The sequence below is a fragment of the Toxotes jaculatrix genome, chromosome 11 (genome assembly GCF_017976425.1).
Source record: "Toxotes jaculatrix isolate fToxJac2 chromosome 11, fToxJac2.pri, whole genome shotgun sequence".
Lineage (NCBI taxonomy): Eukaryota > Metazoa > Chordata > Actinopteri > Toxotidae > Toxotes > Toxotes jaculatrix.
The window spans coordinates 19,455,438-19,467,697 of NC_054404.1; the positions used below are offsets into that span (position 1 = coordinate 19,455,438).

A 12,260-nucleotide genomic window follows, 5' to 3' on the forward strand; every position below is an offset into this window, starting at 1 on the left:
CAGAGTACACCCACAAGTCTCAGTAATCCCATTACATGTAATCCCTGATTCTTTAATCTCATTGACACACAAGGTACATGAAGGAGAGGAAATTAGTCACAAGTGATTGGCGTGAAATGCCTGATCATCTCATGGGCCCTGAAAGGATTGAAATAACTGTCACATACTTGGTCAGATGCCGTGCCCTTGACTGCTTTTGATGGCTTTGTTGTGGTTCTGATTCTGTTTGGAGCAGTGAGGCACATAAAGCCTCACTGCTGTACAAGTTTTACTATAGTTTTCTGGACTTCATTCCATAACCTCAGATCCTAACATGGCTGAATGTTAACCCTGAAAAAGTCCCTTAAAAAATGAAGAAAGGCAAAAATTCCCAAACTTCAAAGGATTATCTTCATCTTTCTGTTCTCATGAGGACACTCAGTCCTTTTAATCATAGAAATATAACTTGGAAGTTGTATTGAAATCCTAGTTGAGAAGTGAATGTAATTTGCCCTGCGTAGATGTCTGATAGACAGCCATGAGGCTCACAGCAGCCGTCATTGTCTCCGTGCAACGCACTGAATAGTAATTAAATATGCCACTTATGCTTCACTGATTCATTTCCTTCACAATTTTGAAGCTCAGCTGAATACATTTTTCTGTGCAGAAGGGCTGTATTGTATCCAGTATGGCCTCATTACGAGGGCAGAGGGGCTTGGTGTGGGGGAGGGCAGAGGCACTGAGGGGGGAGAAGCACCCCACGAAGACATTGTGCTTAACATCACTAAATAACTCAAACACCACATTGTCCTTCCTAGCCCTCAATTAGTCGGGTTGCTTGTACAAAGCACCGATTTCATACAGGGAGATTTATTTTTAGAGAAAATCCGGCCCTGTGCAGGCAGGAAGCTCTCTGAAAATCTAATGAAGAACACAGCAGTCATGCAGTGTTGTTAGTCACAGAGCAACATCGGTTAACAAAGCTTCTCTTCAGTGTCTCTGTGTGTGTTTGTGATGACTGCAAAAGGCTAGACCTTCCCGATTTTCTGTTGTGGTCGCTGTAACTGTAGCTTGCTCTATCTATGCTGGACGCTGTCCAGGCGAAGAGCCTCTTTGCCCTGCCCTCAGGCCTCTTCAGCTTGTGGATCTCCGTGTGGAGGAACGCCTCTTTGGTGGCTGTGACAGGGAGAATTAGGCAAGAGATGTGGGTTCACTTGCCCTACGTAGGGGCTTATCTTGGGCTAAGCTGAGGGACTAATAGCAAAGCCAGCCTCCGCTCCAGCCGGTCTGAGGGCACAGGGAGCCATCTGTCCACTCTGTGGATAACTAACAAAGGGGGCAAACACTGAACACGGACTACAAAGTAAAAGGCCGTTCATTTTGGAGATATCAGAAATAAAGAAGAGGAGCAAGTATTCTGTGTATAAGGTCAGTAGTTTATATTAATCATTCTTGCTGAATTACAGGCCTTTCACTAAGCCACAGAGAGAAAGCTCAGTGTTCACAGCTCAGTTTCTGTTGGTAATAATGGTGCAGACTACTTAATGTTGGGGTTTAGCCAGACAGAAAGTTTAATTCGGCCTTCTTTTTTGGTTCTGTACATTTAAAGGGAGCTAAAGAATGTGAGGCTTTGTTTTAATAGACTACGCCTGATTCCCATTAGGTTGAGTTAATTTGAGCTGGCTGTTTTTCTGCACTCTGCCATGTTTTAAGTGCATTCTGTTGCACTCTTAAATTAAAAGACAGTGTGGGCTAAAATTAATGTCACATTAAACCAGACATGGGATGAATGTCCAGTACTGTAACCTTTGTGTTGAGGGAGGAATGCCACGCTGTAAGGCCCCGTGCTTATAGGCTGATGTGCGGTGGCTCACAAATCGTTATAAATAGAACATTAGTTTGGATATTCAAGAAGCAATTACTGCTATGTTAGTAGAAATCTTTTTTTTATGACAAAGATCAAATATTTGACACACGTTCTTTCAAAATGTATGGACATTTTTTAAAATGAATGTCTATTGGTATATGGATTATGTCCATTTATGTACTAATCCTGTAAAATACAACAATCTTTTTATTACAATCTGCAGAACATTGAAAAAATTCTTTGTTTTAGCCTCAAATTTGAATCAAATACAAGTCTTCAAGTAATCCACCTAGACATTGTTCTCCAATTCCCTCCAGGATTAATGCCCTGTTTTTTATTGTCTGAAACACATTGCTGCCTGTCAGTGCTCTGGGAGCTGGGTTCCTGTAGATTATCTGTTTTATCATGTATACTCTGTGGGTGCTGTTGTGCACCAGTGTTTTGTTCGGAAGTCTTGAGTGGGCGCTGACGTGCTAGAGGTGACAGAAGTGGGTCAAAAGGGTCTTAGCATTAACTAAACAAATCCTGGCCTATAGGATTAGACAGAGATGTTGCTGTTTATTTGATGTACTCACTGTAACTTTATAATGATACACAGAGGAGTGAATCGCCGTGAGTCTTGTTAGCAGAAAGACATCCTCCACTTATTCATGATATTGTTTGGATTAAGTCCTTTAGCTCAGTCTGGTATTATCAGCACTGGAATGTGCTGGAACAATATCTTATTGTAAGCTCAGCTCTTGGAAAGTCATGTTTTATTTGCCCATTATCACACTGATAGAGCCACATTTCGTTCGATAACTACTGACAATTGTGTTTTCATCAGAGTTAGTGTGCTTGAGTCAAACTCACTCATTTTTGGTCTTTTCTTTTTTTTTAGGTGTGGAATGGCGGCAGACAGACCTGTCTTTATTGGTTTGTGTGAGTATCTAAGTCAGGGTCTGTGGGAGGGTCAAAGGTCAGGTATAAAAGAATTCGTTCAGCATTTTGGGAAATAGGCTTGTTCGCTTTCTCGCCAAGAGTTAGATGAGACGTTTGATACTGCTCTTGTTTCTGTCCATTAAATATGAAGCTAGGTTTTTACTCTTTGGCTCCTGTACAGTTTTTATAGGTGTTTTTTTTTTTTTTTAAACAAACACGAGAGTGATATCTTTTTATCTAACGCTTCACCAGAAAGCAGATAAGTGTCTTTCCCAAAATGTGGAACTATTGCTTTAAAAATGTCATTGTGTTAAAACCTTGGAGTGGGATTGAATTAAACTCTGGATTAACTGGAAACGCCTCATACACACCCACCAATAGCGTGCCACCATGTTCCCTCCTCCCTTCTGACATCACCAAGGTCTCACCAAATGAATCAACCATTTGCATGAAGCCAATGGGTTTTAGGTGAAGTTTCATATGTGACTGGCTAATCAGTCCTTCCAAAATCCAAGCAGTCCCTCACTGAAGTGTCAGAAGTTACAAATTCTTCATCTGAGTCAGTTTTCTGTACATAATGTCTCTCAAACGCTGAGCTTTATCAACCCCATTGTTAATACATGTGAGAAATGGTAAAAACTTTCTCCGAACCACAATAATCTAATAAACAGGGTGACCTTGGTCCTTTATAGACTTAAAGCCCATCGTTCTCACTGTCTGTTATGGTGCAATAAGCTGCCTACATTGCATCGAGACATTATTTGTTCTGCAAACAAAATGTATTGGATATGCGGCTACAACAGAGGCGACATTGTGCGTTGTCAGTGTGATATTAAGAGACAGTCACACACACATCGCTTGATCCACCGGCCTCCACGGCACAAGTGGCTTCCTTTGTATCTTATCTAATCCGAGGGAGTCACACAACTTGTATTTAGCTGGAACTAAAGACACCGTCCCATGTGAAGATTGCACCTAGTGATAGGCTTATCTTCCCCCCCGCTCACAACTACACGATCAGAAGACAAACAACAATGGTCCACAGCTCTTCAGAGAGCATCAGTCCAATGATAAATTCTAAAAAAAAAAAAAAAAAAAAAAAGAAGAAAAGAAAAAAAAAGCAGCGTGAAAACCACTGTTCTAACTAACAGTATTTTCCAGTCACTTTACATTCTCCATAGTTAAGGTAATGATCCATAACGTTTTCAAACAGAGCTCTCTTTTACTGCTGCTGCAGACTGATTTAACAGTAATAATGCAGCTTACATCCAAGTTCATGAAAGGTTTTACAGTTGCAGTGTCTGGTAGCTCTTTCCCAGAAAAAGCTTGTTGAGCACAGGAAATGATACATTTCACATTTCCTGTAGCCGCAGCAGTTTGACAGTAATAAACTGAAGAAGAACCAGGTAGTTAGCATGAGCATCATCAATCAAAATTAAGTAGAATACTCTCCACTCTTAATGGTTTAACTTCATAATGAAGTGAATGCACTTGCAAAAATACACTTGAATCTTGCAGGATATCTCCTTTAGAGATATTTTTCCTGAACCACCTGAAGTACTAGTGTGCAGGTTATACACAGGAACTGTCTCAGACAATTTCTTTCTTTCTCCAGAGTGTTTACTTTAAAGCTTGGAAAACACAGAGAATGTCTGACAAGGAAGAAATGGCTTCAGATGGGAGTCTGAACGTTACACTGACGCTGAGGCTGCTGATGCATGGAAAGGTAATTGACAGATGTGGAGATAGTTAAAATAATTTGGTGTATTTTTGTAGTAATAGCCTAATGGTCTGCTAATAGCATGTCATTGCTGTTAAAAGGATTACATCCCGCTCGAAAATGTGAAAAGCTGTTACATGAAAATCTCATGTGAAAATCTCATTGTTCAAGCGTTGTTGTCTTTTCATTCACAGGAAGTTGGCAGCATAATTGGGAAGGTAGATTTGTTTTACAATCCATCAGCATTTATTTATTCGTACTGCTTTTCCTTCTGATTATCTTGTAATCACTCCTACCTATTTTTTTTTACATGATTCCAGAAAGGAGAGACAGTGAAGAAAATGAGGGAGGAGGTGAGAATTCACTTTGACAGCCATAATTTAGAATCATATACAATTTAATATGTTCTGATAGATCAGTTTCATCTAATCAAAGCTGGACTAATTGTAGATTTGTGTTTCCAGAGCGGCGCTCGCATCAACATATCAGAGGGATCGTCTCCTGAGAGAATAGTTACCATCACAGGACCTACAGAGGGAATCTTCAGAGCTTTCTCCATGATTGCACAGAAGTTTGAAGAGGTACAGGAAAAAAGAAAAACATGCAACAAACTCCACTGCAACTTTCCACTTATTGTTAAAATGATTGTTTCGCTCAAGGATTAAAAAGCGATCCTTTGAAGACCTTGTCTAAAGTCTGAAGGGCAGCGAATGTACCTATTCCTCAGTCTAGCCAAAAAAAAAAAAAAAAGACTTGTCAAACAAAGCTGACGTTCTTACAGTCTGTGCTGCAAAAAAAAAAAAAAAAAGAAACAACAACATATTTTTGAATTCTCCCTCAGGACATTACTGCAGCAATGACAAACAGCAACGTGACAAGCAAGCCACCTGTGACACTTCGCCTGGTTTTCCCAGGGAGCCAGTGTGGCTCCCTGATTGGCAAAGGAGGCTCAAAGATCAAAGAGATCAGAGAGGTAGGAGCCGTTTTCCTTTTTTATTTTCTATCAGGAAGTTGTTTTCCTGCACCCAAATGGGGACAGAAAACCTCTTCCCCGGGGCTCTGTTACCTCAAGTATCAAACACTCCAGTCAAACTTGTTTCTCTCTGCCTTAAAATGTGTGTATCTTTTTGGGTTTGCTGCTCATGAAAATCCCACTGATTATGCCTGTAAAGATCAGCGGAGGCTGAATACTCATTCTGAATGGACAATATTTGTGTACACCTCTTCAAATATTGGAGTACACATTGCTATTTGCCTTGCAGCTGCTCCCTTCATGTCAAAATGTGTTCGGGGTAATTTGCGGGTGCTTGAAACAGCGTTTCAATTTGGGTGATGGTGTGCTCTTTTCAGCAATAAATAGCCTTTGTTTCTTCTGTTGTCTGGCGATGTTAAGACCACAGGCGCTCAGGTTCAGGTGGCAGGAGACATGCTGCCGGACTCTACTGAGAGGGCTGTCACAATCTCCGGCACTCCGCAGGCCATCACTCAGTGTGTAAGACACATCTGCTCTGTCATGCTGGAGGTAAGCACTGTCAGACAGCATCTGATGATCTTCACGTTCAGCAGCTCTGTTTAGGTGTCAAGTATATCACATTTGTTTTGGCTGTGGAAAAAGGTATTCATTAGCTAATTTAGAATATTTTCAGACTGAGCAATGTCCTTACTCCTACTACTTCAGCTGTTCATCCATTACTTTGATCTAAGTATTTCAGCTTCTCTGTTCACTTGCTTATCTACTGTCAGTTGCAACATGTGGTATTAATGTGTTGTAACTGACCCAGGTAGATATATATTTTTTTAAATAAACAAAAGATCCAGCATTATAACATTACCAGTTTCTAATCCCATTTAAATCGAATCATAATTCCAATTTTTTTGTTGAGTTAGTTGAGCTCTGCACATACAAACTGTAACTGCAGAAGCACCACCTGGGGTACAAGTACCGCTGGAGGAGAATCACTGAATCATTGAAATGTAGTGATTTATATAAGCTGCATATCTATACGATTTCCTTTAGATAATGTTAATGTTAGAAAAGAAATACATTTAGATGTATGATCAAAATCCACTCGACCTCTTTGAATTGTCAGAAACTCTATCCAGTTCCCTATTTTCAGATCTATTCACACTTCACAGTTGTACCATCAGGTTCTTTGGGCCAAGGTTTCATGTAACTTTCAACCAGTGACTGGGGTATAAAAAGATTCAGCAAGTGATGTAAAAAGGGATATAAAATGCCTCAGTGCCAGTAAGAGTTCTTTTCTCAGCTGTAGCGGTGTGTAAAATTTTCTCCCTTTCTGGTTGTCATGACTGTTCCTGTAGTCTCCACCGAAAGGAGCGACTATTCCCTACCGTCCCAAGGCCATACCTGCAGGAGCCCATGCAGTATTAGCACCACAGCACTCTGCACAAGTAAGTAGCCATATGGGAGCTAGTAAGCTGTGATTTTAGCCACTGGGTAAAAAACATAACAATTGAAGAGGGTCCTTATTTTGTGGGGTGTCACAGTCACACTGATCATTAAGAGTATTTTCGCCACTAGAGGGACACATCTGTGTAATTATACAGCAATAAGCTCTTCATAGTGTAATGCTGAAAGCGGAAAGATGAGGTAATGATCTTATTAAAAAGTATTCAGCCAAGCTGTAATGTGTCAGTGATATGAATAACAGCCATTTACATTAATAATTCCCCTGCAGTGTGAAATCTGAAAGATGTCGTGACTAGAGCTCATGTTTTTCATGAGCTGGCTAGCCGCTGTCCTGAATTTGGCACAGTCTGTTCTGACCTATCAGACATCTGTTTATGTTATTGGATTTCTGGCCATGGTCAAAGAGGGGGAAAAACAGCAGATGACATTTAGATGAAATTCCATTAAATCTATACACATTAGAGCTATGGAAAAGAGGACGGGGATGGATTTTCAGAAACACAGCCGCTGCACTAAGCTCACTCTTCATACTCGGTCAAATTCACATTTCAGATGACAAGTCAAAACATGTCTGCACATCTCAATCACATAACCATATCTCCCCTCTCATATTCCTTCCAGGCCTTTGCAATTCCAGGGCAGTATGCTTTTGCGCATCAAGATGTAAGTATCTTTACGTGAGTGACTGACATCTGCCCTAATGACCTACTCCTGCCCACTCCTGCCAAGCCACCACTATGCCCTCTGTGTACCCTACTCTGCAAAGATGAAACTTCAGTAACCCTGATCTGTTTTACATTACTAACTCTAACTCACAGTAGCAGCATGCACTGATTGAAATGAAATCAAGATCTTAAGAGTTCATGATCAGTTGTAGCTTTGTAGCCAGAGATGTGATTGTATTTTCAGATGACTGCCATGAGAAGCCAGCATGCTTTCTGAAGGAAATGAATCTCTTCACACTGACACCATCTGTGATGTTTGTGAACTTCAGATTGGCTCTGTATTGTAGCTGTCAGCTCCTCTGAAATAATCCAGTTTGATTGGTTAGCTCTAACTTCCTTCCTACCCTGCAGTTGACCAAGCTTCACCAGTTGGCTATGCAGCATATCCCCCTCCCTTCCCTTGGGCAGAGCAACCCTACCTTCCCTGGTACGTACCCACGGCTCCCCAGGGAAGTCCATCTATCCCTCTGTCTTCACTCCTCTTCGAATCACACCATCAAAACACCCCTGTCACTTCAGAGAGGATCAAGGATATCTCCATTCTTTAAGAATTTACAGACTTTCTCACAGTTTTCTTTGTAGGAGGTAGCTTTAAAGAGATCTACATGTATCAAAAAAAGATCTGTTATCTTTTGCATTGGTATTTGCATCAATTTGTGCCAGAATATAAACTCAATGACAAAAGAGTAGTGAAGTTTAAGGTTAAGCCAACAAACTAGTTTATTATCAAAATTCTTTAAAGTTAGTCACTAAAATATTTATAATCCAACAGTATGTGACAGATTAAAGCAGACAAAATGCTACAAATGATAGAATACAAAAGACATAGAGACTTGTATGAGAGGGAAATGTGAAAAATGACAGAAAATATTTACAGTTTGGTAAATATTTAATCATTTCTCACCATTTCTCATATCCTCCCAAAATTTTTAGCTCCATTTGCCCGTTTCCCCCTCCAGAAAAACAAATCCTAATCTCTTGACCCCATCCTTCACCTCTGCAACATTTCTTCTCCAAATCTAACATTGTCTTGGCCAGACCATCCCTGACCTCAACCACCCAATGTACTCATATATTTTGCCACAACTAACTGAGAACAAAATATTACAACATTATAATTTCACTGGCAGGACTGGTGTGATAAAAGTTGTGAAACATACTAGTTTTTCATGAAAAAGTAGATTATCTTATTGTAGCAATGTAAAATATGTGTATATAGAATGTGTTCAATATATCTATACAGTTTATGCATCTTACTAGAAAGATTTTTGTGCCATATGCCATTTTCATGTTCCTAATTTAGCAGTGTAACTGTTGTAAACTAGACAAAGTAGGGCAACTTGTCATGCCATGAAAGTGGAAGCCATTAGTGCCATACTGTTGTTAGCGTTCCTTGTCCTACTTTGCAGGATTGGATGCATCTGCCCCCACAAGTTCACAAGAGCTGGCAATACCTAATGATGTAAGTCTCACATTGTTTGTGTTCCTGCAGCACAAAAACTCACACTGATAATCCTCATGCTACTGACTTCATTAACACTTTCTAGGAGGACAGCTATAAAAAGGAAATTTTGGACAGTTGTTTTTCACCTTCTTAGCTGCAGAAAGTAATTTCTGCTTTGCTGTTTTTGGACAAATTCAAAAGCAGTATTAGTTTGTTGTAGCTTGAACATTACAAAAAAGAATCAGTATCAACATAATATCACTGCTCCTAAGGCTTTATGAGGCTTTAAATTCTACTTTAGCCTTAAATAAGATTTGCTCCTTCTCTACAAAATCATCTCAGAATTCCATGTGATGAACATAGGTTAGCAAAACAGATATCTTAGATATTATATCTCAGCTTGCATTCCATTTGATCTTAGAATTACAGAATAGTGTTTTAGTAATGGATATAATGCATCAGACAGATATTTTCTGCTGTTACAATGATGCAGCTATGAATGTGGTTTTCCTCTGTGGAAATCTACCAGGTGCTGCTGCTGTCACCACGGCGGTCACCTCTAAATGCTGTTTTGAAATCTAATTCCTGAAAAACACGGAAACATGAGCTGTTTTGTTATTCACATGTTTCTCCCCTTCCAGTTTATTGGCTGCATAATTGGAAGACAAGGCAGCAAGATCAATGAGATTCGCCAGGTCTCTGGAGCTCACATCAAAATTGCCAGCGCCACTGATGGCTCAGCCATGCGCCAAGTCACGATCACAGGCTCGCCGGCCAGCATCAGTGTGGCCCAGTACCTCATCAACGCCAGGTAAGACATTACGCAGGGCGGCCACGTCCAGCAAGGCATCACATCACAGCCTGACGATAAGACAGCCAAACACCATGCTATTGTATGAGGGCAGAGCTATTGTGCTCAGGGTGAGGCTGGATTTGTTCCATCTCACTGCTCCTTTCTCTTGACTGCGTTAAAATCCTTATTGGCTCTGCTATTAACACATTCCTTCTTTGATTCTTATGTTTTCTCCTCTCTTCTCACCTCCCTTCTCCTTTGTCTCACTCATTCTCCCCCTTTTCATTTTTCACTCTCTTCTCTTAACCCCTCACCATCTCAACCGACCCCCACCCCTCCTCCAAACGTCACGACCTGCAGCTTAGAGATGGCTAAATACACCATGCAGGCCGCTTCCTCAGCGACCCCAGTTGACCTCAACATGGGCTTCTCTCAGTCCGCTCCCACTGCCTCCACTGCTGCTACCTCTATGGCCGTCCTGGCGGCCACCACCCCAGCCCCAACCACCATTAACGTCCACTCTCCTTCCACCTTACCAACCATCCAAAACCCACACTACGCCGTCCCCGTTTCCAGTCTTCTTGGCATGAAAACTCTCCCTGTCCTGGCTGTCCACCCAGCAGCCGCTTCCAGCCTAACACAAGGTTTATCCCCTTACACCGCAAAAATGCCAACCTCAGGCGTCAAAAAATCTGAGCGGCAGAAGTTTGCTCCTTACTGATGTCTGCTTTTTAAGTCTAGTCCAGTGTAGCTGACTGGTGAGACATTATTAAAATATGTCAAATTATTCAACATTAAAGATGTACAGTAGGCTTAAAATAACTCACACCAGTGTGTGTAAGTTTTGCAAGAGTAGCACTTGTTCATAAATCAGGAGAATATTAAAAACACACTGAAAGGACGGTAGTATCAAAACAAACATGTCCTCTTTAATTAAAACAGGCAGCAGAGGTGAATATTAACTCAGTGTTATCTCATGGACATGCATAACAATTACTGTGCGTAACTCAGGCTTGTACTAGTATCCTAGAAAAAGATATTTTTCATGTTACAGAGCTTTATATGACGACTTACACCAGGGGATGTGTTTTCCATGATGCAAATATTAACTTAGTTTTTTACCCGTGTAACTAGTTTTTCTTAGAGAAAAAATGCTAGTATCATAAGACGTGGGGCGTCGTTTGCAGCAGGCTGTTAAAATGTTTGTCTTGTACAATAGAAGTCAGTGTGTTAAGTATTTTTTAACAAGGATTGCTCCACTCTTCTGTCATATTTCCCCCTTTCCTTCACTATAGGCTTTCATCAGTGCTAACAGGCTTGGGTGTTCTGTAGTAGCGCTGCACTGTTGCAGTTCTGATGGGATTATCCTAAAGCCACATTGGATTCTAGTGGATTTCACTCTACACAGTAATCCTGTAGAGCGGGACTGGCCTAACTAACTCATTTATTGTTTCTGTACGCGAGCATGTTTCTTGTTTATTCTCCAACCTAAATGAGCGGAATGCTTCGGCTCTCAGCATCTAAAATGGACGCTGAGCAATTATTGTAATAAATGTTTTATTCATGTATTTTTCGGATGTGGGTCTACACCCAAACAATGCAGATTTGTTATATTTGCTGATGAAATGACTTTGAAATAAATGGGACTTTTTATGAATGCAAATTTGGTTGTTTTGTTTTAATTTTGTTGATGCAGAAATTTTTTCTTTCTGACCCCTAAATACAAACATTAGCTGATGAGGATTTATGCATTGTTTACTCTTAAGTGACTTTAAGCTTTAATTGTATATAAATCAAAACCAGACCAGCATTTAATCTGTTTTATTTAAAATAAAATGTCTCAGAGAAAAATCTCCCTGGTCCCCCAAAAGGTTTTTTTTTTTTTTTTTTTTTTTTTTTTTTAACATAAACTAAATACTTAAAAGCATGAGTTTGGTACACTTTGTATACACACAGTGAAGAAGGAATTTGAGCACCTGTTGGGATATGAGGTGATATATTTCACACTTTCTTGACGCAAATCCTTGAGATATGTGGACTTATAAACAAACAAGTAATATTTTTCCAAGTTTTTATCTGATCTGTATAAAGCCATAGACTAGACACCGCGTATTGTGAGACTCATAGCAAACAGATACTCTTCTCTGTCTTCTGATATTTTTTTCTCCTAAGAGAAAATGTGCCTCCACAGTCTGCACATGTAAAACATTAAACAGCAGTGATACTGAAATATAAAAAACAATAGAGAGCAGTAACAGAGGCCATTAGAAGTTTGCGGCACATGGACATATAGAGATTTTTTCAGGTGTACAGACTAGTCCATGGTATTATGGATGCAGTTTGTTGATGGCAGAGGGCACAAAGCTCCTGCCCAAACAAA

General features: G+C 40.3%; 1 protein-coding gene across 2 annotated transcripts; it reads left to right on the forward strand.

Moving 5' to 3' along the window:
- Window positions 1-1,275: 1,275 nt before the first annotated feature.
- On the forward strand, window positions 1,276-11,431 carry zgc:110045 (uncharacterized protein LOC664755 homolog). Of its 2 annotated transcripts, XM_041049741.1 has the most exons (15): window positions 1,276-1,407; window positions 2,727-2,767; window positions 4,383-4,493; window positions 4,682-4,705; window positions 4,808-4,840; window positions 4,952-5,068; window positions 5,329-5,460; window positions 5,881-6,009; window positions 6,810-6,899; window positions 7,540-7,581; window positions 7,995-8,070; window positions 8,226-8,228; window positions 9,053-9,105; window positions 9,729-9,898; window positions 10,241-10,601. In XM_041049741.1, the coding sequence occupies exons 3-15, from the start codon at window positions 4,416-4,418 to the stop codon at window positions 10,599-10,601; spliced, it is 1,308 nt and encodes a 435-aa protein (XP_040905675.1). In that variant the 5' UTR covers window positions 1,276-1,407; window positions 2,727-2,767; window positions 4,383-4,415. The 2 variants fall into 2 exon arrangements, with proteins under 2 accessions (XP_040905675.1, XP_040905676.1); XM_041049742.1 differs by lacking the exons at window positions 8,226-8,228; window positions 10,241-10,601 and adding an exon at window positions 11,176-11,431.
- The last annotated feature ends 829 nt before the right edge of the window (window positions 11,432-12,260 follow it).

Coding starts and splice junctions, on each gene's coding strand:
- zgc:110045 (XM_041049741.1), top strand. CDS start 4,416: ATGTCTGACAAGGAAGAAATGGCTTCAGATGGGAGTCTGAACGTTACA. Junction 4,706..4,807: donor TTGGCAGCATAATTGGGAAG/GTAGATTTGTTT, acceptor ACATGATTCCAG/AAAGGAGAGACAGTGAAGAA. Junction 9,899..10,240: donor CAGTACCTCATCAACGCCAG/GTAAGACATTAC, acceptor CACGACCTGCAG/CTTAGAGATGGCTAAATACA.